This window comes from Trachurus japonicus, chromosome 11 (assembly GCF_045865225.1).
Source record: "Trachurus japonicus isolate A0001 chromosome 11, Traja_1.0".
Lineage (NCBI taxonomy): Eukaryota > Metazoa > Chordata > Actinopteri > Carangiformes > Carangidae > Trachurus > Trachurus japonicus.
Window position 1 is genome coordinate 2,886,771 of NC_140917.1, and position 25,134 is coordinate 2,911,904.

Genomic DNA, 25,134 nt, shown 5'->3' on the forward strand with positions numbered 1-25,134 from the left:
TTACACCGGCTTTTAGACGACCATGATCACATCATATTGAAGGGATCAGTGAGACATTCACAGACCGTCCACACGATGTGAAGGTAACGGTGAGAAGGGAGGGTAGCCAGGTTGTACAGGTCAGCTGTGACTGCGTCGCTGGCGGCTGCTGTTGCTGCTGCTGCTGACACGCTGTACGTAACGTTACGGTCTAAACACGGACACTCCTCCTGAAGTAAGGGGCTGTGTTTTGCTGATATTAGAGCAGTCGAGGACGGCACATGTCCTCCCAGCCTTCCTGGACATGTTCGCAGAAGAGAAAGGGAAGAGAAAAGGTCCACTTGCATTCAAATGCCCGCTTCGCGCACAGAGCCAACAGCTGCCTGACTGTGAGTTGTCACCGCAGTAATGGCGGCCGTTCGATTTCCGGTGACGTCGCCGAATCAGTCTATATAAGGGAAGCTGTAACTACATCATGCTGTGAAGGTTTTACTCTGGTCAGTAAAAAGGAAGGAGCAGACACAGGAAGTCATGTATCGATCTGAACAGTGAAACCACAGAGGGATGTCTGTGGAATCACACACACATTAAGACAAAGTTATTAAATGATAATTAGGTTTAGGAAGCAAGTGAGTAGTGAAGGTAATGAAATGAATCCAGTGCAGAGGGAAATCTCCTCCCTCTGTCTGGAGAACTGTTTAACCTGAGGAGGATCGAGTCTAAACGCAGACGGATCAGTTTCATGCGTCAACACTGTTCACCACCATGAAGCTCTGTGGAAACACACGTAAAGATTGAGATTCAGTTCAACTCCAACACACCTGATGAGACAAGAGGACTTATTTTGGCAAAGCTCTTATGTGGATTAGTTCAGACACTGATGATTTGATGGCTGTTTTATGATGGTTAGCGTCTGTTTGGTTTTTTTTCTTAGTGGATGAAAAGCTGAGTGACGAGTCAACACACAGACAGGTTTATATAGGATGTCAAACAGCTCTGTGTGCACTCATTTAATACAAACTGTTAATTACAGATGCCTGATATCAAAACATTAACTGATAAATGTGGACAACTGTTGGGAATCAACATTCAGTATGCAGTTGTCTTATGCATGTACAGTATATTACAGAAAGACTTTCACTATGATCAAACATTGGGCCTCTTGTTCTTCAATAAACAATAATAATATTAACTGTGTGAACCACAGCTTCTCTCTGTCAGTATTGGGTCAATATAAACTTCTACAGGCCTTAACTCAGTGTTTTTCAACCTTGGGTTCGGGACTCCATGTGGGGTTGCCTGGAATGTCTAGTAATTGATCCAAAAATTTTTACTGATTAAAATATTTTTTTAAAGAGACCCCAGGGAGTTTGCTTTTGGTTATAAAAGAGATGTGGATGAATCTAGGTTACCACTTGTTAATGGGTCCATTTTCAATAAAGATATCGTTTTGTCTTTATAGTTATTTTGATATTATTATTTAGTGGTCGACTCGCCCAGCATTCCCTGGTTTCCCAGATGCTGCCCGGCGGGTCATGGGAATAACGCAGCTGAATCGCTCGTTGGCATCGTTTCTGGTCAGAACTACAACGGTATCTGATCGTCTTCCAACCTCCGACTTTCATTCATGATTAATGATAACATTCTTGGCAAATGTTTTCGCCAAATAAGGTTGGGAACCACTGCCTTAACAGGTCACATGACCAATATAACAAACTTGTCAAATTGTATTGGCATGACAACTAGTTTCTGAATTTCTGTTAACAGGAAGTGGTGACACTGTGGTGATACGACCGCCAGCATCGTGTCTGTTCATTACAGCTGTGAACCTGACACCGTCTAAACGTCTGCTGGCATCCAACAACAAGTCACTTTATTTACTGTGTGTGTGTGACTGTGTGTGTGCTGCACATTAATGATGTGTGGATCACAGTTACACCCACAGGCCCAGTGGTTAGTCTGAGGACTGGGGAAGCTGTGGATGAGTTGTGGTTATAGTTGAATAATATATGAGGAAGATATTTCATTAAGAGTCTCTAGGGATTTGTAATGAAGCGATCAAACATTATTCTACGTTTTTAAACTGTTTGTGATCAGGAAGTAGCGCTGACATCTAGGATTTCAGTTGAATGTTCAGGTTGCCGTGGAAATACCTGTTACTCTTATTCCATCTGTGCAGCTGTGCACATGTGTATTTTCTGCCTGACTGCAGTTTGCAGCATTTCAGCACGCTTTGGTGTGTAGTTGTGTAGCTGGATGCACTGTATGTTTATGTGTGTGTGTGTGTGTGTGTGCGTGTGTGTGTGTGTGTGTGTGTGTGCCATCTGTTAGGAGGTGCAGTGGTTGTGTCCAGCGGGCCGTCAGATTACTGCTGTTTACTACACTGACAGATTAACCCAGTGAACAATAATAATCCCCTCCATCTCTCTCTCTCTCTCCCTCCATCTCTTCAACAGTCTTTCATTCATCCTAACTCATTCATTTAATTACAGTCAGGATTTCTCTGGTGTAAATGCACTGAATATGTCTGAATTGATTCAACGTAAGACTAGACTCTAGAGCGATGACCAGCACCATGACATCACCTGACACCTGAACCCTGACGTCACCACTCATCACCGCCACAACGACAGCCAATCAAAACCAGGTTAAGACGATGCTAAAAGCACCAAAGAAACATTTCACTGTTGACAATCTGATTAAAAATCCATCTCCGCTGTCGTCTGTCAGAACCATCACACCGTCCATTCAGGACGATGAGGAGACAAGACCGTCCAGTTAAACCCATCAACAGACCGTCATCTAGGAAGTAGAGGTGGGTGATATGGGTAAAAAAATATATATCTATTAGGGCTGACCCAAAATATTTGAAGCTTCGAAGCTTCGTTCGTTGCCATGGTAATCAATCATGAAAGTCTGTGATCGATTTTTTTTTTTCCCTCCTATTTCCCTTTTTGACACCGGTTCTCATCGGCAATTGTTACATTAAAATGAGTAGGCTCCTTGGCATCCTGGAAACCTGCCTGATTTTGGAGATATGCAGTGTTTGTTTGCCATTACTTTTATTATTTCCGCTTGCGCCCGCACCCCGCCGGCCGCCGAAGCTTCGATTAAAATCGATTTTATGTCCGCGAAGCTTCGATTATCAAAATATGATAATCGGGTCAGCCCTACTATCTATGTATATCTATATTTTCTGTTAAAGATAATCTGACGATATCCTTTAAAATGTTTTTGAATTTCTACTTTCTTTTTCTTTTTTTTTTTTTTACAAAAAATGCTGTAAAACTCTTCTTGCTTACCAGGACATCTATGGATGGACACTTTTCGCGTTTCAGAACAACAGCTCTTGTTTATTTTCTATAAACTTCAGACTCAATTAAACTCCAGTGTACTGTAGAGACGTTAGATGATTAAACATTCAGGTTCTACGATGTCGTGTTATGGTTGAAGCCGAGACTGCAGCTTGTGGGAGATCACAACGTTATCACCACATGACTGGATCCTGTGTGGACAAATTCAGTGAATGAGTTCTTCCCTGCACCTCTCCTTCACCGTCTATACGCTTATCTGTTCGTTTTCTTTTCGAGATTTCGAGAGTATAAATACTCGATGATGTAAAATTGCACATCGTCAAAACAGCAATAGCCCAACACAAGAGGTTATAGAGTTACGTTACTATAATATAACAGAGCTGAGTCCATCTGGTTTTAATAACACTGACTAACAGTTCTTCAGTACTTTTGTGTTGCTTTTCTTCTTGTTACAGTTGTACCGACATCTTTTTCTGCCTCGGGCTACAAACTTCATTATTTCAACCTCTTTTGTTTTTTGTTCCTAAAATGCAGCGAGTCTCTGGGCTCCACTGAATCACTTCCACTCCACAGGGGACAGCGTGTCACACGAGCCACGTAGAAACATTTGACAAATCGATGAAAGAAATATGAGCAGGGAAATGATCTAATTATCAAGGGCAACACACTCCCTCACCAATTTAGACTTTCCTGACATGAAATGACTGGGAGGGACGTTTCTGCCCAGAGCGGGGCAAGAGCACAGCTGGCTGCAGCGACCTGAGACCGGCTGACACATCACATCCTGACATGTTGTTATCATGGGGCTGGTTTATTAATGAATCTAAGAGTTGTGTCCAGTCCATGCATACAGTATCTCTCTGTCTCTCCGTCTTGTTGCAGCAGCATCCAGATGTTCCTGGCTGAGCTGCAGGGCAGATTGAGGAGGCTGAACATGTGTAGGTTTGATCCTGGATCCAGTCTGGTCTGCAGGGCCGGGGACCACCGGCCTCGGGCTGGATAAGCCACTTTTTAATCTGATGAAATCACCGACCGATCAAATCTCAGAGATCAAACAGGGATATTTTATCAGAGCCTCCCAGTTGATACGAGGTGGGTTTGAATACATGAAGCCTGCATTAATTAAAAAGCTATAGATCAGGAGATAGATACATATCTTAGATGAAGAGGCATTCATTATTAACATCAGTGGCTCTGAGGGAGTTTTCATTATTAATGTGTGTGTAACGGCTTTTAATTTAGTTTATTTAGTTTGTGTTGTTGGTCTTTACATAACAGTGTCAGTAGCTGGGTTTCCATCCAAATGTATCGAATTTAAGAGCTGATTTTGTGAAAATGCGCAAAAAGCAAATGCAAATTTATGCCCGTTTCCATTCATTAGTGTTTTGCGATTAGGAGGAGTGCGCCGTGAGATTACGTCATAAGAGAGCATGAATGTATCCAACAGTTGACACTCAGCTGACACTCAACATCATGGACAATTTACGTACTTTCCGGACTATAGACGCACCTGTATAATCCGCACCAGCTACATTTTAAAAGAAAATACTGTACATATAGGCCGCACTTGAATATAAGCCGCAGGTTTTCATGTTGTAACATGAGATATTTACACAGAAAGACAGTAGGGAACTGTGCAAGTCCGCTCGCTTTTCCGCTGTTTTGGTTAAGCTCCTCTCCTCCATGTGCATCTATTGACAACAAAGCCGGCGAAAAATCAATAAATGTAGCGGTGGATAACGTTGAACGATGTTAACGTGTGATTGTGTCGTCTTAACCGTCATAAACAAAAGATTATGGGTTATGGAGCGTGTTTGTGTTGCGGTGCAGAGAGGAGAGCTGGGAGACCGGGGCGTCGTTCTCCATTTGTTTGAACGTCGGCGGGTGAAGTCCAGCAGCTTCACCCACAAACTCTGCCTCAATTTGCATAATCTGTTTCCATAACAAAAAGTCGCATTTTCATTTTATCGATACGCTGACAAATCCACCCCCTCCCCCCCAAAGCGTAAAAACTTTTATGCACATTTACTGCCTTTTTTCGAATTTCTGGCGTTTCAATTCAAGTATTTATTCGCAATTTTTGAAAATGCGAATAAAAAAAGGTGGATGGAACTCGGTAAGTGTGGAGGGTTGTATTGTGATTGTTTTTGTCTACCTGGTTGTGTATGTGTATTTAAACTGCTGAAAAATTGCAGCTCTGCTATTCACATTTCTTTTTGTACTTGATTTTGATCTTGAAGTGAACTCCTAAATTTATATTTCCACTCTGTCTCTATACATTCATAACCAGTTGTAGCGTATAGCCAGCTGCCTCCATACTGTAAGACCTTAGTGAAATATCCACCAGCTGACCCTGGACCAGTTGGTATTTATCATGTGGTATTTAGCCTATTTTTTTTTCTTTTAATCTGATGATGTTCCAGTGACTAAAATGTCACATTTCTGAATGAAGCGTCTCAGTGAGTGAGTGTGTTTTCCTCCAGAGGAGTTCAGTATCTGTGGCGAAGCTACACACACACACAAAGAAATGGATTATCATACAGATCAGTGGGCCGACCGACCTAGAAAATACTGATAGACTGGCTGTTGAACACACACACACACACACACACACACACACACACACACACACACACACACACACACACACACACACACACACACACACACACATACACACACACACACACACACAGAGAGTGAGAGGGTTCCTCCATCATCCATCCCTCCCTTCTCCCTCCCACTTTGTTTACATTCTCCTCCCTCCAGGCTGTCCATCTGTTCCTCAGCTCTACTCATCTGCACCGGGGCTTTCATCACAAGGAGACGCTCTGTGCCTCGCTCGCTCACACACACACACACACACACACACACACACACACACACACACACACACACACACACACACACAGATCAGTTTGTTTGAGATCTGACTCTGAAATATGAGGTATCTGTTCTGTGGTTTATTAGAAACATAGGAAATATAACGTATTTGTGCAGTGGGATGTGTTTTTTGAGGCCGATAGAAAATGGCAGTTGTGAGAATGACAGAATGAGATTGACAGCGACTGCTTCCAATGGGATGATAGATGGTGGGGGATGCAAGGTTTCCTAGCAACCTCCAATCCACTAGGTCCATCTAAATAATTGAAGTGAACAGTGGAGGGAGGGATGGAGGGAGGGAGGGAGAGTATTGGAATTTTCTAATGACGTCGCTTAATGTGAAGGTGTGTTATGTAATGCTGTCGTTTTTATCTATGCTAACTCCAGCAGTAATAATCATCAGACAGGATGTGATGTCATGGTGACATCATGCTGCATCTCCAAGCCAACCAGAACGAGTGGCGTGATCGTAGTGACGGATATCGACTGGAACGGTTATTACGCAACAGAATCTATGAGCAACAGAACATGTGTGGTGTCGCTACAATAACACACGTAACAATGAACCCGTGCAGCTCAATCAGTCCCGTCGCTACACTACTACACAACTACACAACTACACAACTACTGTACAGACACACACACAGCCTGTTGTTTTAAAGCTGATTTACAACTCTACAAAGCCACAAACACATCAACACCACAGCATCCAGAGCACCAGTTATTCAACCTAACATGGTGTGTGTTGTGTTGAGAGTGACATGTGCTTTTGGGTTCAGTTATAGACTTTGTGTATCTTCATGACTTTGCGGCACCTTGTTTTGTCTATTTTTAAATACTACGGCCTAGGGACCTAGGGATGTCCCGATCCAATCACAATCGGAAATTGGGGCCGGTAAGGGGAAAGGAATGATAGGCTATTTTATTTTTGACCAAATGTTCTTGTTGTTGATTTATGGATAATGGAATTAATATTACACCGTGGAGCTACAGTACTATTATCATACAGTGAGAGTCTGATATCATGACATGCCTTACAATACTGCGATAAATGCAATGGGCTTGTTATTGAGGTATTGCAATATTGCACGATTGTGATATTGTTACATCCCCAGTAGAGCACAAAGAACAGAAAATAGTGGGATGATACAGTTAATCTACATCTTATTTTGGTTACTGCATTGCCAAAGTATTAGCCTAGAAGTCTAGCTGCACCCTAGCGGCAGCAAATCTCTTTGCTCCGTAGGTGGGTCTAGAAACGAGCCATAGGAACTTTTTGAGTCTCGAACACCGTTTGTGTTCACCAATCACAGCACTCTATCTGTTTAGAGAGTCGTTGGGCGGGCTTAACGCCATGACGACATACGTTTTAATTGGCTTGTCAGGCTAACGTCATCCTGCTCTTTGCTCTGATTGGTCGTAGCGCTACCCTATTGGTGCAGAGGCAGTTTGAAAGACAGCCTTCATCCCGCCCCCTGGATTGAGCCGAGGTCTACCGCTCGTTGCCAGACTAGACATTTTAGTGATATAGTCTGGCTTGGCAGGCTACCAAAGTATCGGATCGGGACTCAATATTGGCAGATACTCAAAATCAATAACAGTGATCTGGACATCCCTCCCTACTATGGCCGTCATCTCATTTTCATCCTATTTCAACCATTTTAATATTGTTATCTTTTCGTCTGCTCATATCTGCCCAGGAATAACAGGTACTAATGCTGCTGTAACCTGGCTCAAGACATCTTCTCTTGTCCTACAAGATTAATGTTTATTTGTGCATTGTCCCTGTTTTAAATAAATAGATTCCTATTCTATCCTATATCACGGCTGGCAGAAGCTTCCAGAGCTTCACAGTTTCTTAACTCGTTAAACATCTGGACACAGATACAGGTCTAAACGTCACATCACTACAAATCAGTGTCTTTTAATCCGCAGCCTTTCATGCGATCTAATGTTTCTTCTTGTCATGGTTAAACCACGTCAAAGATAATCGGCCTCAAGATTCAACCTACGATCCAACATCTGTATCTGTAGTGAGCCTGTCCTCCATCACATAACACAACACGTTACTAAAACCAGATTGAATTATGGTAATGAAATATGTTTTTTTTTCTCTTCTTACTGCACCTTGAATCCTGAAGTGATAAAACTAATCCATACTAATTATCATGAGGTTAATGAAGGTTAATTAACCGTCAGTGTATGATAACCTGAGACTGTGGATGGTCACATGGTTTCCTCTACTGTATTGTTATTTTTAAAGTTATTCATGATGATGATGATGATTATTATTTTACAGTATAAGTGTTTGATATTGAGATGCCTTCAGACTCTCACACGTTGCTGTTGTGTGATTATGTTGAACAGGTTTGAGTCAGTTACAGATAATTACAGAGCCACTACAGTGAAGAGATCTCATGATGTGGAGAGCTGCTGCACACACACACACACACACACACACACACACACACACACACACACAAAATCCACCCTCCACAGCAATTGGCTCTCCTCTTGAAGTTTCCACACCCAGTGCATTGTGGGATATCCGCAGATGAAGTCATCCTTGTTGTATCGTTTCTTTTCCTCCTTTCTGTCTCAGTTGTTCATCATCATCATCATCATCTTCTCTCCATCTTCTCGTCTCTCTCTCCCTCCTCCTTTTTTTTCCACCGCCACGGCACACGAGCAGCATCCCAGCATCCTCTCCTCTCCTGCTCTCCTCCATCTTTCCCAGTGTTCACCCTTCTCAAGGTGACTCACCACAAAGGCATCTCTCTCTCTCTCTGTCTCTTTCTCTCCACCTCCATCACTGTAAATCAGCCTACAGGCTCTGACCTCTGCTTCATCTCTACCCTCAAACCCCCCCAACCCCCTCCAACAACAGCAACAACAACAACCCAATCAGCAGCAACGTCCTCTAATCAATTGATCGGCTCTGATCAAATGGGCCCAACTCACTCACTGCCACTTCCTATTTCACCCGAATCTTCTCCTACTCCACCCATCTGGACGGCAAATCACATCCTGTAACATGATGGGAGTTTCCAACCCCCCCTCTCACACACACTTACACTTACACACACATACACTCACACACACCCTCCTCCACTGTTTGACGCAGTAGTCGTCAGAGTTCTGTGCGGTTTTTCCCCTCCGGCGGTTTTGGTTTAGTGGACGGTCGGCGGCGTCACAAACCGTGACAGAGTGACACCGTTTCCACCACAACTCGGCCTGAATGCGGTCTAATCCCAATCCCCCCACCCCACACAACACACACACACACACACACACACACACACACCCACCCACCCCCACCCCAAACCCGGATGTGGAGCAGAGGAGAATCCGCTGCCCATCATACATCACTGGCAGGGATGGAGCTACAGAAATGGAGCTGGTTGGCTGCACAAAACACTTTATAACGTAATAATATAATATAAATAAATGCTGCAGCTCATTATTACGCTCCATTGAGAAAACCAGAGCAGTTTCCCCTCACTACTACTGACTGTGGACACTGGATTATGACGTAGGGTAAGTGTACCTATTAAGCCCACCAAATCTGCTTTTCAGCCATTTTTAATATATACCACCCCAATTTAAGTGAAAACATTTTAGTTCAAATGATAGTCTATTGTCTAATTTGAAGTGTCAATCGTTCATTTATAGCAATTTTTATTGTTTTTATTGTTTAATTTGTCAAAATATACCAAAAATCTGGCATGGGCTTAATGGGTACTTAATGTACCCTTTAAGCCCATGGGTGTTCCAAATAAGCCCACTTCATGATTTGTTGATAAATACATATATATATTTAAAAATCTTAAAAATCCAAACTTATTCTATTAAAATATGTAATCTCTTAGCTCTCAATAGCTATTTTCATTTTGTCTCCACTCCTCTCCTCGGCCCTGTAAATGGCATTTGAAATAGGCATGATCGGCCTATTTGCTGTGTTGTCAACACAGAAAAAGCTAAACTTACAACATGTCTTCTTTGGAATGTAGCCAAAAAACTATTCATGAACAAAATAAAAATTAGAATGGAAATTACTCTTCGGTACTTAAGCTTTCAATATCTGTTGTCATTTTGTCTGTATCTCTATCCTACATTATACAATTGGCATTTACATTTGGCCAAATTTTCTGGTCCAGCCAGCTGGTTGAAAGTGTTTTTATCTAGATTTCTGAAGACCCAATGACTGAGAGAAAGACAGTTTCCTGGTTCAATACTATTTTAAGGATAATAAATTAATCAATTTCAGTATTTACAACTAAACAAATAACTTTTTAAACATAAAAACACAGCTTAAATAGAAACAATGAATAAAATGAATGAATTGGCCGATGCAATATCACTAATATTTAAATTTGGGTATTTAATTATCTGAATTATGAAGCTGATTGATTAGGTGAGGTCAAACTTAGGCAGGAAAATGGTTCAGAAGTCAAAAGGAAGAAACTCTCCATTGAAATACAGCCAGTGGGCTTAATGGGAGCAGGTGGGCTTAAAGGGAACATCAGTGAATTACTGGTTAAAAATCTGAATATTTTTATTCTACACACATGGCATTTAAAAACAACTACATGACATTAATCTATATAAGCTGCACTAACATAACATGAAAAGTATTAATTGATCATGTATTTAAGTAATTAGCTATACTCATTTACATCTGCCCTAAATGGTGTGATTTTTTTGCTACTGTCCCCTTTAAGCCCACTTGGTAAAAATGTTAATTAAAAAATAAATAAAGATAAATATTCATATGTATTATCAATTTAACAATAAAATAGGATATTCTGCATACAAAAATGTAAACTATCCATGTTTATCATGCTTTATGTCATGGCAATGAACAATGCTATGCAGTGGCTGTGTGCAGTGGCATGTGGGCTGTTTGCTAGCATGCTAAAATGCATATTTTGAATTCAAAAGAAAAACTATTTCTAATTCTAGAAAAATTCTAACACATGTTTTATTTAAAGCACTAATCTCTTAAATTTTGGTAACAAATGAGTTCTTAGCTAAAGTCGGAGTAGAAATATGGAATAAATATTGTTTTTTCAGGGCATCAAAATCACTGAAGTTTTTTTGCAACTTCTTCGGGAGCAGCAGGCACATGTCACACATATGCTTCGATAACTCAAGATTGACAAATCTGATTTGCTTAGAATAAAAAGTATAATTTATGTAACAAGCTGCTTCATTGGAAGAGCATGAACCAGCAAAAATGGTGATGTAGTTTTTTTTTATTTGACTCAGAAGTCACAAGTGGGCTTATATGGTACGTGGGCTTAATAGGTACACTTACCCTATATTATACAACAGGAGAGTGGCAGTGGTGGTTTGGTTTTTTTCAGTGGGAATGACATCATGGAGTCTAAATTTAGTGTCTGGATCAGGACGTCCTTCATGACCCGACGGATCTCTGGAGGTGGAGGTGGAGGGGGCGAGACGCTGCAGGTGTTGGATGTGTCTGAGCATCTTCTTCCTCTGGGACCAATCCATCCATATTTTTTAAGGGTGGGTGCTGAGAGAGGAGGAGGAAGAGGAAGAGGAGGAGGAGAGGAGGATCATTGCTGAGGATGAGGAACCATTTTGACGCACTTGTCTAAGCCCAGACCTCAGCTGCCTCCACCTCCATCCTCCTCAGCACCGGGCAGTGACAGTTATGTAATGTCTGAATGAAAAATGCAACAAATTGTCACTGGGGGAAAAAAAACAAAACATGAGAGACAAAAAAAAAATCCAAGCTCTTCCCTCCATCATGGTCCTGATTCCCAGCTCCTGTCTTCTGTGGATCTTTTCCACTTTGCAAACCAACAGGACACTTAAAATTGCAAAATGCACGACTGGAATAATTAAGAAAACACACACACACATCACGTATGTGCTGATGAGCAGCTGCTGCAGTCAGAGAGGTGTCAGGATATTCCGCAGTTCGGGCGGCGTTGCATTTTCCTTTTTTTTCTCCTTTTCTTTAACCCAGCAGCAGCAGCAGCAGCAGCAGGTTTTATATTCTGGTGCGTAACTGTATCTGCGCCTCCTTCTTTCACCTGCACATTATCCACAAACCGTTTCAGCTCTGCCTGGATTCAGTCATTATTATGCAGCTCTGACTAAACTAAACCCCTCTGTGTGTGTGTGTGTGTGTGTGTGTGTTTAGGGAGCTGTGAATTTCCTCAATCCTCTGCAGCGGCTTCAGCAGCAGCAGCTGGTGCCAGATGTTTCCACGGTGTAATCTCGTTTTGGGTTTTTTTTTTCTCTTTTGGATGCAGCAGCAGCAGCAGTAGTGCATCTCTCAGCCACTTACACACAAACACACACACACACACACACACACACACATTAAGGCCTGTTAATTATATTTCTGTTTAGATTAAATGGCTGCTTCCCATTGAGATTAGATTTGACGTTGTTACAATGTGGAAACAGAGTATGTGTGTATGTGTGTGTGTGTGTGTGTGTGCTGTGCTGTGATTATAAATGATGGAAACCCACTCCACTGATGCTCATCCACAGGATTTTCGCCTTGTTCACTATGATTGACAGCGACAGCATCATCATATATTAATATTAATTAATTTTAGGTTTAAATTGACTGGTGCTAACCGTTACGTTACTTGTAAGGCGTTACCAGTCCAGTTACCACCCTGCACCTGCTGGAAGTCTCTCTGTCTGGATAAAAGGCGGGTCGACGCATTTTACACACAAAAAAATATAATAAACGGAGCTCGGTGGGTTTAATTTTTAAATAAACCCGTTTAATCTCTGGTTTTCGGTGACAGTTAATGACAGAGACCTGATGTGATGTGATTGTGACAGGAATCTCCTCCTGTCTGGTCTGGGTTTATGGTTTAAACACACACACAAGGCAGCAGCAACAAGGTGGTTTTTGTCTGTTTTTTTAAAAATAATTTTGTCCGTTAACGGTTTCAACGGTCAGTTAACGGTCAGAGTTTAAACATACACATATAACGGCTACATACAACTGCTGCGTTCAATGTCATTCGAACATCATTGCCTCCGTGTGCCATTAACCCTTTCCTCAACGGCAGCCGTTAACGTAAAGCTACAGCATCCACACTGACTTTAACAGACATATTTTTTTTTAAAAACAAACACACAAAATAAATTACCGTAAAATAAATATAATAAGCAATAATAAATCGAAAGAAATCCAGCGTCTTACCCCCATTTCGGCGCAGTCAGTCGGGTCTCCTCTGTTAGATGAGTCGCTGCTCGGCTTGATTCAACCAGAATATCTGGCTTTAAGGCAGAGAGAGAGAGAGGAGGGAGGAGGAGGAGGGAGGAGGGGGAGACCACGGTGGGTGGGTCGGTGGGTTGGTGGTTGGTTGGACGGCAGAATAACGTTACAGTCTCTGGTAACGAGAAGGAAAAATAAAAAAATCACCAATCAAAAACACCAGTAAAGTTAATTATATCCCTTTTCTAACGGTGAACGGGCAGAAGGTGAGTTGTCAAGGCAACGGTTCATCGAGCACCTCGTTCACACAGGAAGTCACTGGGTGGTTTGTCTGTTGTTTTTTAATGATTATTATTATCTTAACGGCTAAAATCGTAGTTGCCGTTGGTGACACTTCACCAACCTTCTCCCTGTGAGACACAAACGATGCCGGTGGAAAGTAGTCCCGGGCTTCTTCTCCTTCCTTCGGATGCCGTCTCCCTCCGCGGCTGCGCTCAGGCTGCCGCCGCAGCACTCAGGGTTCCCCGAGTAGGCTATTACTCCGCGGATGATAGGTACGATCGAGGAGGACCACTAGAAGCGCTTCATCATAGACCGGTATACTGCGATCAAATAACAGAACAGAATGACTGATTATTGATCACTTCGGTTGTCAAATGATGGATACTGATCAGAAACGAAGAAAGCAAATCACATTTTCCACACTGAAGAGTGGCTGCTCTATTTTCATCAGAATTATTACCAGATAAACAAGAGAAGTATGGGACCTGATGTTCAATATGAATATCTTTAAAGGGGAACTAAACCCCTCAGTTTTGGATGACGTGATCTAAGCATGAAATTCAAAAAATGCCTTGATTATGGGCGGGGCTCAGGAGCACTCTCCGATCCCCCCTCCCCCCTCCCCCCCTTGCGCCCCATTCACACCCGCGAAATCACACAAAAGAGAAAAAAAAAAGTAATACACACACATCGACACTTCTGCAACACTTCTGCTAGCGCTAACGAGCTACTAACGAGCTACTCTAACAGCACTAGTAGCGCAGACACTACTAGGAGAGGACGCCAGAGCCGTGACACAGCATCTACAGCTGATCCGCCGGCTCGTTAGCTCGTTAACGGCTCGTTAGCGCCGGCTGCGGCCGCACTAACGACTCCCGTTCAGGCAGCTGTTAGCAGCCGTTAGCCGCAGCAGAGCAGCTAGAGCGCCTAGCAACCGTTAGCGGCAGGCAGCAGCCGGTGCTGATTGGCCGGGGAGCTGGTGGCCGGTGACGAAAGCTGCCTCCAAAACGTCATCTGCCTCCATCTCAGCCAATAGAAAAATTCGATTGTAATAGCCGTGTTTCAACCCATAGAGGGCAGTCACTCTACATTTTTACTACAAAATACACCAAATTGAAATATTTTGACTAAAATGTCAAAAGTTGAACCAGAATCAACTGACAACACTACCTTATACCCAAATACATTTGTTTTCAGCAGAAAAAAGTGGTTTGGGGGTTTAGTTCCTCTTTAAGAGCTGAATCCCTGATCTGGATGATATTAAAAATGCTCTCTGTGCTATATGTCTCTATTCTGTAAACTGTAAAAATTCCCATTAGCCTACAGTAAATCCAGTGTAACCTGAAAATGGATTAATAGGCTACACCATTTGTGTCTGTAAAACACAAACCTAAGTTTAACCACAACATTATCTACTGTAACGATGCTGGACTTTCCTTAGCCTAAATGTTGCAGTTGAGTAGTTTAGTTGGGCATATTCCCATATAACTGCATTTAAGCTGCTGTCACTTGGTATTTGCATGGAGGAGAAGTTTTAGGCCCTGGAGAAGCATGCCTCCAAAAAAGTTTCATGTCCACAAAATGTGCAAAAAACACATGTGTGCACACAAATAAGGGATATAAGCCTATCAATCTGGAGATTGAAACTCCTTGACGGATGAATTATGCATCTCCCTCCTGGATTTTTTTTTTGTTCAGTTTGCAGCAGCAGCTGCTCCGACTGCAGTTTTCCTGTCACTGTGAAAAAGACTAAAGCACAAACAAAGTGCACATCTGCATCATCAGTGGCATCAGGGGAGAAGACTGTCGCACACAGTCTAGTCTGCAAATGCATTAGTAAGAGGGCATCCAGTGCAAAACATGGGATTTTTTCCTTTTTTTTTTAGACACTGTGCTGCTGACAAGTAACAAGAGTAGAAACGAGAAGCTGAGGAGGAGATTAGAGAGGAGAGAAATGATCAGAGTGAAAACATGCAGAAGACAGAGAGAAATTGAAAGAGTTAGGCATGAAAGAGACAAGAAATGGGCTGCAGTTTCACTGGCATCACAAGATGGCTTACACTGTGCTAACACAACCCCCGGCCAAGGAACACAGAACAAACTGAAAACAGAAATCACATGGAAACAATGTGATGTTCACGGTCGGTCGGAGCAGAGCTGTGGCTTCACATGCTTTATTTCTGTGTGCACCACCTGCTGCAGAAGATTAGACAATTATACTGTTGTTTTTAGAGCCTTCAAATGGAGCAGGAGCAGGAGGCTATGAATAGTCTAGCTCCCTCTCTCTTACACACACACACACATGCTGAGGTGATTCAAACACTAACACTGAGTAAATGAATGCAGGGGGGAGAGTAGCCTACTATTTTCCAAACGAGACAGTGATCAACTAAGTGTGTGCTGTGCTAGTGATGAAGGCGTGTGTGTGTTGCTATGCAAATGTTTGTATTTGTGAATGCCAGTGAGACTATGCAGACTGCCTGGTATGTGTGTGTGTGTGTGTGTGTGTGTGTACTTTGAGGTGGCAGCTGTGTCCAGATGGGATCAATACTCGCCTCTATTATAATTGAAGTGTGGCCTGGTTTCCGTGCTGCTTTGTCATGCCTCCAGCATGCGCCATCAATCAGGGGTTATTTTTCTAACAAATTCAGAAAGTGAGCTGGAAAAGAAAAAATCTGTGTCATTACTCAGATGTCTGAAAAGGAGGTGGAAAAAGAGTCTGGACGATCAAATAGAGCTACGACCGCACCTAGCCTATATTTTAATAGGAAATAATGAGCCTACAATACTAGAAGTAGTAGGCCACATTGCATTTGCACAATATTGATCTTATTTACTCATCTGCGTTGTGAGTTACTACACTGTCGTCAGATCTACACATTGTGGTAGTAGAGGCTGGTGTTGTGATTTCTAGTTTAGGCTACAGGTAGATATCCTAGGTTTTTGTTACGTGATGCGATCCATAACCTACCCCAAAATTCTCTGTTGTGATTAATATTTTTGTTTAATATGGTTTTCACACATACAAATAAATAAAAAGATTGAATCAGAACAGTTAGCATAAACATCTTTTAGAATGGTTTGTATAGTAGGCTACGCATCTTTTCAGAATCGGGGTCTCCACACCAGATAGTTGGACCAGTCCCAGCCTGGTCAGATGCTACATGAACTGATGAAGCCTCTTGGATGAGAGGTGAAACGTCTTCCTAGACAAATAACCAAGTCCAGTTGCTTTCGATTTGAAATATCAGTTGCAGATGTAGAACTAATAGTGAACGGACCGAACTTTATTTTCTACAAAGTGCTTTAAGCTAATGCCTCTCACTTACCCATCCACACGAATATATTTAGCCTACGAAACAGAGGGGAGCATAGCTACATCAGTCCGACTGCCCAAAAGTCAGACGGCTCATTTCTCCGACTACCCAGTGTTAAGGTTAGGTTTAGGGTAAGGTTAAGGGTTAGGGCTACATAAGTCGGAGAAGTGGGAGGTCGGACTAATGGACGCAAAAATAAAGAAATGTGGTCGGAGAAATGGGCAGTCGGACAGACGCCATGCGCCCCGAAACAGAAAGGTACCAAAATATCCTATAGATTCTCTGATGACTATAAATAAATGTTAGTTTAAGTGTAGAGTTAGTTAGCACATTTCAAAACAGTTAGCATAGTAATTATCTTTTAGTAGCCTATCTTATAGTTTAAGTGTAGTTAGTTAGCACTTTTCAAAACAGTTAGCATATCTTTCAGAATGAACAGTTAGCATAGTTAGCATCTTTTAGGAGGGCGCATGACGTCAGTCCGACTACCCATTTCTCCGACCATACATTTCTTTATTTTTGCGTCCATTAGTCAGACCTCCCATTTCTCCGACTTAAGTAGCCCTAACCCTTAACCTTACCCTAAACCTAACCTTAACACTGTAGAATGGGTAGTCGGAGAAATGAGCCGTCGGACTTTTGGGCAGTCGGACTGATGTATGCTCCCCCTTCTGGATGGTCAGTGTAGTTGGCGTCTTTTCATTTTTCTAAGCTAAATGTTGAGAAAAGAACACTGAGCATAGTTGGCATCTTTCATTTATTTGTGTTAGCCTGTGTAAGCTTGTAGGCTAATTGGCAGTCGTTGACAGTATCTGGTTGTGCTAATGCTAACTCTGGCCGTCATTGGGCTACAGTGTATTTTGCACAGCTCCCACACGTTGACTAGAATATGCTCCAGGTTTGTGAGATGTAAAACTCTGGCTGTGTGAACCTGTGTTTATGAGACATGTCATTGGTTCAAGGTGGAAACACTCAGTCAAGGTGTTAAGTCTTATTGCCCTTGTGTCTTTGAAAGGTTGTGATTTAAACAACATTAGCTACACACTGTATTTCCCCTCTATCTAGCCCCCATCTTTCACCTTTTCCTCTCTTCTCCTCCCAGGTGTGTTAAGACAATGGGCCGATGGGGGGGAGAAAAAAGAGCAGCTGAAATGCTCCGTCCGGACATCTTTTCATAAAGGTTAAAAAACACAGAGAGTGTTTTTAAGGTCAGACAGAGAAAAGCCGAGAAACAGCGAGCTAGGGGAGAGGATGAGACGACAGGATGGAATGGAACAAAAACATTTCAGAGACCTGGTCACCATAGCAACGGGTGTCAGGTAACCGTGGCTCGATCCAATCATCGAGCTGACACCGAAACAAAATTGAAGGGAAATTAGAAAGAGGATGAATGGATCGAGGCAGCAGAGCTCGGACGTATCGGCTAGTCGTCCTCTAATTGTCTCTAGTGTTGAGCTGTTGCTGTTGATTATGATTCAATCACCTGCTCCAGGCGTAGCGTCGTCATGGTGACTGATGGACGTGGAAACGTGTTGTGAAAAAAAAACAAGAAAAATGCTTTGTCACTGTTCCCACCAGAGACACATGGAGGCTGGTCCATCAGTAATAATCACAGAGGATCTGAGAGGATTGATCTCTGAGTCCAGTCTGTCACACAGCAGGAGGACAAACACACACACACACACACACACACACATAACTGCACATCTCAGGTAGCCTATGTATGTGAAACACACCCACATATGACCAGATATGTCCCTATATGATGAGTTGTGTTGCCAGGCAGCAGTGATGCAGCGGTCCAGCCTTCACCTTCAGGTGTAATGTCCTCCATGTTTATCATCGATCGCTGACCTCAGTGTGTTAACATGCTGACATAGAGAAGCTGCCACGTTACAGGCAGCAACAATAATAGCTCCTGTCTGTCTCTAACATGGATGATGGATGGATATTTCTCTTTATTAAACAGCAGCGTGACATGACATATGCCTACTTTTAGAATCCAGAAGCAGGAGAAGAAGAGAGAGCCTTTTGGATTCGGGAGTGCGTATGCAATATGTTACCGGTGTAATGTGTAATTTGTCCGGGGCCGTGATTTGCGATGACGTGGCACATCGTGATTGGTTGTGGTGGCGTAATGCATTATGTTTACGTGGCTAAACGACCATGGGATAAAAGAGATGGATGCTACAGCGGATGTTAGCGAAGTTAGTCACCTCGCCCCATAGAAAACATGGACTCATTTGTCACAAGCCACATCTCTTCTGAACAGTTTAAGACACGAAAATGGCAATTTTCAGACGGACACATCAGGGGAAAATGAATGTTCAAGACCTGTCTCTGTCTCAACAACACGCTCTCGCGAGATTTGGCGCAGATCTCCTAAGCACGCCTGCGCTAATTACAGTATTTTTATCATTTTCGTCACTGCTAGCTGTGTAAATGTTTAATGTTATCATAAGAAAATATAAATAGCTCACTTCCGTCCACCCACAACTTTTATAAATCCTCACAACCAATCACGATGTGCCACGTCATCGCAAGTCGCTGCCCCGGACAAATCTGGCAGCCCGGACGCGATACTTTTTTTCCTACTATGGCCACGCCAAGACCCGCCTTACTCCGCCTCTGATTGGCTGCCTCTGCTAAGCCTATACCTGCATCTTACCCTAACCTTAACCACTCCCTTCACACGCCTAAACCAACAGTCTTTGCCTAAACTCAACCGGCAGAGTAGAGGGCATCGTGATAAGCCAATCAGAGGCCTAGTAAGGCGGGTCTTGGCGTGGCCATAGTAGGAAAAAAAAAATCGCAGCCCGGACACATTTGGTACCTACACCGGCATAATATTTAGATTTTTGCCTTGCACACAAATTCATTCACTCTGTAAGTCAGCCTGGAAACCATGGACCCAATTTTTCCCTCAACGAGGGAGCCAATCACAGAACAGGGGAGGGGGCAGCAAGACAATGACGACACACCAAAGCGACTTTTTTTTTTTTTTGATAGCTTGTCGATCCAACATGGCGGCAGATGCTTTCGGTGCAGCGTTAGAAAGTGTTTTAAGTAGTTTAGACCCCAAGTTTATTTTGAAAAAAAGCAAACAACAACGTTACCAGAACTAACACCAGAACCGGTACCAGAACCAGTACCAGAACCGATACTGGTACTAAACTCAGTACCAGAACTAGTACCCAAACTGACACCAGAACCAGTACCAGAATCGGACCAGAACTAGTACCGGTACCAAACCCGGTACCAGAACTAACACCAGACCCGGTACCAGAACTAACACCAGAACCGGTACCAGAACTAGTACCGGTACCAGAACTAACACCAGAACCGGTACCAGAACTAGTACCAGAACCGGTACCAGAACTAGTACCGGTACCAAACCTGGTACCAGAAGTAACACCAGAACTGGTACCAAAACCAGTACCATTACCAAAGTGGGTACCAGAACCAGTACCAGTACCAGAACCAGCACTAGCAGCAGAAACAGCAGAAGTACCAGCACAAGAACCAACACCAAAGCTTCTGGTAGATCGTAATTATCAGTGAAACTGCTGTTTGAAGCTCTCTGCCAGTCGTTGCTCTCGGTTTGTTCGAAATGCATTCTGGGATACCGTCAGCTCTGGCGAAGGCAACTAATGTGTTCATTTGGTATCAGTTTGTACTCATTAGTGTGTAGTGTGTAGTGTAGAGTAGCAGGCAGGATGTTAGTAGGCGGTCCTGAACGCATCCCAGGAGAAGATGCCTCTAATTGGAAGGACCTAAAACCTGTGGGTCGTTTCCATGGTGATCCACTTCCTGCCAGGTCTGAGCTCCAAAATCTGCTCCAGTCTGTTCACTGTAAAAAAAAAAAATTCACTTCACTTCAGTTTTCACACTCTGCTGATGGAAAAGCTCCGTCGTCACTAATTATGATATTTAACTCTCTCCTAAATTAATTACTGTGATTTAAGTGGTTGCGTGCTCAGACTCTCTCTCCCCGCTGCTGCCTAAGTGCCTTGCTCACGGGACCTGTGTGGTGTTCACTGATGCAGTGTGTGGAGTGTGTGTGTGTGTGTGTGTGTGTGTGGAGATTCAGGTCACAGGCTCTGGCCTTTAGCTCTCACACACTCTGTAAATGCCACCGTGTCTAACAGCTCTGGTGCTGCATCACTTTCACTTTAACACCAATTCAGGCGCCAGGAGGAAAAACTGAAGAATTTTAACAAGCTTGTCGACTCGAGACCCTACTATAACAGACCAGAGATACAGAACTGACACTGAAATATGAGCTTTATGTTTAATATTAAACATTTAAATGTGAAATAATGACTCTAAACTGAGTTACAAAGAACAGGATGTAAAGATGACAGAATATTTATGAGGCAGTGGAGCAGCGAAACAACATTATTGACAATATCTAATTCAATATTTTAATATTCTGACGGCAGATGTTTGGCTTTATAGATCTTTTATATCAATTTATGTGGTTTCCTCTCCACTAATCTGTCAAATGTGATTTATCTTTATGCACTCTTGTATATAGTATAGTGGTGTTTACAGACTCTCTCTGCTCCACACAGTGACAAAAGAAAGGAAGAAAACGAAAAACGCACAATGAACAAATGGATTTGACATCATTATGTAGCCTACTCATGTGCAGAAAGTCTAACACTGTGACGTTTCTAATTATGTCTTGTCTAGATCATTAAAGGGACATTGTGTAACTTCTCCTGTTATCTATTCACGAAAATCGATTATTTGGTACTTCAGTCTGTTTTTCATTAACCAGTAATCCTCCGCATCAACAAACTGAAGTGTTCCTTTCAGCTCTGAATGAGCCGTTCATATCATTCATATCTACATGGAGCGGGTAAGCTCGCTGCTGCCATGTGGTGTCGCCATGTTTTTACGTTCAGTGGCAGCGTGACGGTAGGAAACCACGGAAACTCAGCGGAGAGTAGGCTACTCTCCCCCCTGCATTCACCGGAGCGTTACACTGATGCTGCATTCACCTGCAGTCGGGCAGACGGCCGTCGCTAACAAACCAGATGTCATTTTAGTCACAGAAGTCCAGAGAAAGGCGGTAAAACAATACCACATCGCCATGACAACATATAATCACGTGTATTGTTTTGCCTCGTGCTGACGGACCACTTAAGGGGTGTTCACACCAAACGCGATGCTGCGTTGTTGCGCGTCGAGATTACATGTAAAGTCAATGCACAGACGCGATTAGATGCGAAATCGCGCCGGGCGACGCGATACGCGCGTCACACGCGACGCGATGGACGCGATGCCGCGAAAATCGCGCCAACGCCCGAGTTGAAAATATTGAACTTTTGACGCGACATCGCGTGACGCCGTGACGCGACAGCCTATCAGCGTTGAGATTCTGACACAACAATACACTGCTACCGACTGCTACTCACCGGAGACAGATGGATAATACATCCATGATGGACAGGCACTCTGCAGCTGAAATGAAGAGCCTGTAACTTTAGTTGGTGTCCTGCCTGGAGATCCTGGCAACAACCCTAGCTGCTAGCAAGTCCTCAAACTCAGCAACAGTCAGCTGAAGTACCGTACAACGGCCGCGATACGAGCAGGGCTGAGCGGAGTTTTTTTTACCTGCTACACCAGGACCAGGACGTCAAGGATCAGCTTCACCTTGTCCATTGTCAAGCCTACGGTAAAATGAGTGCACTTTCTGTGTCTCAACACATTTTTACATCCGTCCTGTTAGCTGGATTGACAGTAGAGGGGAGGGGAGGGGGGACGCGATGATGCGATGATGCGAACGGTCACGCGTCAAAACACGAGCGATAGCGCGACGGATTCTCATTTGTCGCGCGAAAAAATCGCGTTCATCGCGGTTGGTGTGAACACAGCTTTAGAGGCTTGTTTATGCCGTTACGTGCAGCGGCTGTCGTCTGTCTGCCGTCTGCCCAATTTCACGTGAATGCAGCATGAAAAATACTACGATTGAGTTGCTTGTGATCTACAACCACAACGCTAGATGGGAGGAATTCCTACACAATGTACCTTTAATTAAATTAATAATAATTTAAGTAGTTTAAAATGTGAACAGTTAATCAGTTAATACATCGTACACTGTAAAAACATGAACGAGAAAACCATAAAAAAATAAAGGAGAGAAGTCAGAGCCACATTCTGACTCTTTATGTTTGTTGTCAAATGAGGCAAAAGCAAGAAATGAATGGAAATGGTGTGTGTGTGTGTGTGTGTGTGTGTGTGTGTGTAGTACCTGGAAGTGGGCAGGATGCCATGCACGCTCTGATGAACATCATCACTGCATCACTGAGCTCAGACAGACCCTGCAGATACAGACATGGAAACACACACACAGATATACACACACATGAGAGATAAATGAGTGGACACAGAGCCACACTAATATGACAGGTGTTTTCATGGTACAGGTGTTATTGATTGCATAGTCAGTGACATACAGCTACTCACCACACACACCATGTGAGAATGAGGGCCCCTTCTGGTCCTCTTAGGCCTGAAGTAGCTGGTGAGTGTTATAACACACGGACGACACACACACACACACAGTCACAGCCTCTCTGCTACAGTCAGTTAATGCTGAATATAAAATATATATTATCTGACCATCTAATGAAAACAAAAACTCACATAAAACGTATTTTTTGTCAACAGTTAACACCTGTATTTAAAGGGATAGTTCAACATTTTGGCAAATTGGCCCATTGCCATAATCCCTATAGTCATAGCAGTAGGTTCGTTACCTTTATTTGTCGGTGCAAGCTGTTTTTAGAACGGCGGAGCAGAGCAGCGAGCTGCTCAGAGCTATGCTACGGAGGCTCATTATGGGATTTCTTGGTTTCCCTCATCAAATACACAATCCAACAACTCCACAACGCTCTGGTGGACAAGTTGTGACCTGCACATTCACCACGCTATGAGATAATAACACAACGTTACCACACAGAGTTGTTTTAGAGGGAAATACAGAGACTGCTTGATGAAAAACTGTCCCTGAAGGCAACGCGCATAAGCTGTTTTGCATGAATTTGCCTCCAAAACAAGCTTGCGGCTCTGCTCCGCCGTTCTAAAAATAGCTTGCACCGACAATTAAAGGTAACGAACCGACTGCTATGACTATAGGGATTATGGCAATGGATCAATTTGCCAAAATGTTGAGCTATCCCTTTATCTCAGAGAGAGATCTGAATCACACCCAGTGTTTCTCTACAGCAGCTGCTCCAGGATCAGCACCACGGACAGCTCCTGTCAGTAAAAAACATCAAATACATTAAATCACACGTGAAACCAGAGGAAACATCTTTGATGATTCATGAACAAACTCTCTCCTCTGCACTGTGTCTCTTATTGTTGTTACCTCGGTTACAGGAAGCAGGTTTCTGGGGAGAAGACGATGAACATGGAATAAAAACCCTAGCTGGCTGTGGTCGAATATGTCAAAATAATCCTTTCCTCATCACTTTTCAGTCACCGTGTGGAGAGAAACTGACTCTCTACTCTATCAGGTTTTTTAACCAACTTTATTTATAACATGGAGAAGATAAATCAGTTCCTGTGTCGACCACAGAAACAAAGCAAACAGAACTGACACATGAAACAATTCGACGTTTAAAGAGAAAGTTGAGCCGTCGAAATGAGGATTAAATAGAAATCATATCTATAATAAATATGAATATCTAATATTAAAGGGAGTAAATCTTTATGTTGAATTGAGCTACAGTCGATCAGATGAGGAATTTCATCAGCTGTTCTTTTGCTTTAAACGTTGCTGCAGCAGCAAGGAATTATGGGATGGCATTTCTCCTTTCCTTTCCTCTGCTGAAGGAGAGTAAAACAGGAAGTGGTGAAGCTCCGCCCCCTCTGCAGGTGGAGACCTGGACCAGCTCTGAAGATTCATAAGGAAAAAGATCTTTTTGACCACATCTCTCTTTTCATTCTCTCTGTCCACCTCTTTTAGCCGTCGTCATGGTGATCTGAGCAGCCAATAGGAGTGAGACTTACTCACTGAATGGAGCGACGCCTCGCAGCCAACAGGAGGATCAGAGCCTGAAGAGAGGAGGAGGAGGAATTTATAGAAACAACATGAAGTTGAATCTCAGTTTAAAAACACAAAAATTCAACT

The 25,134-nt window shown here is 43.0% G+C and overlaps 1 protein-coding gene across 1 annotated transcript in view; it reads right to left on the reverse strand.

Moving 5' to 3' along the window:
• The window catches only part of atp1a3a (ATPase Na+/K+ transporting subunit alpha 3a), a 48,121-nt gene extending 34,301 nt beyond the window's left edge, over window positions 1-13,820 (reverse strand). Inside the window, exon 1 of the mRNA XM_085790677.1 lies at window positions 13,375-13,820. Coding sequence (XP_085646803.1) covers window positions 13,375-13,380 — 6 coding nt within the window. The 5' untranslated portion in view covers window positions 13,381-13,820. The remainder of the gene's footprint in view (window positions 1-13,374) is intronic.
• Window positions 13,821-25,134: the final 11,314 nt, after the last annotated feature.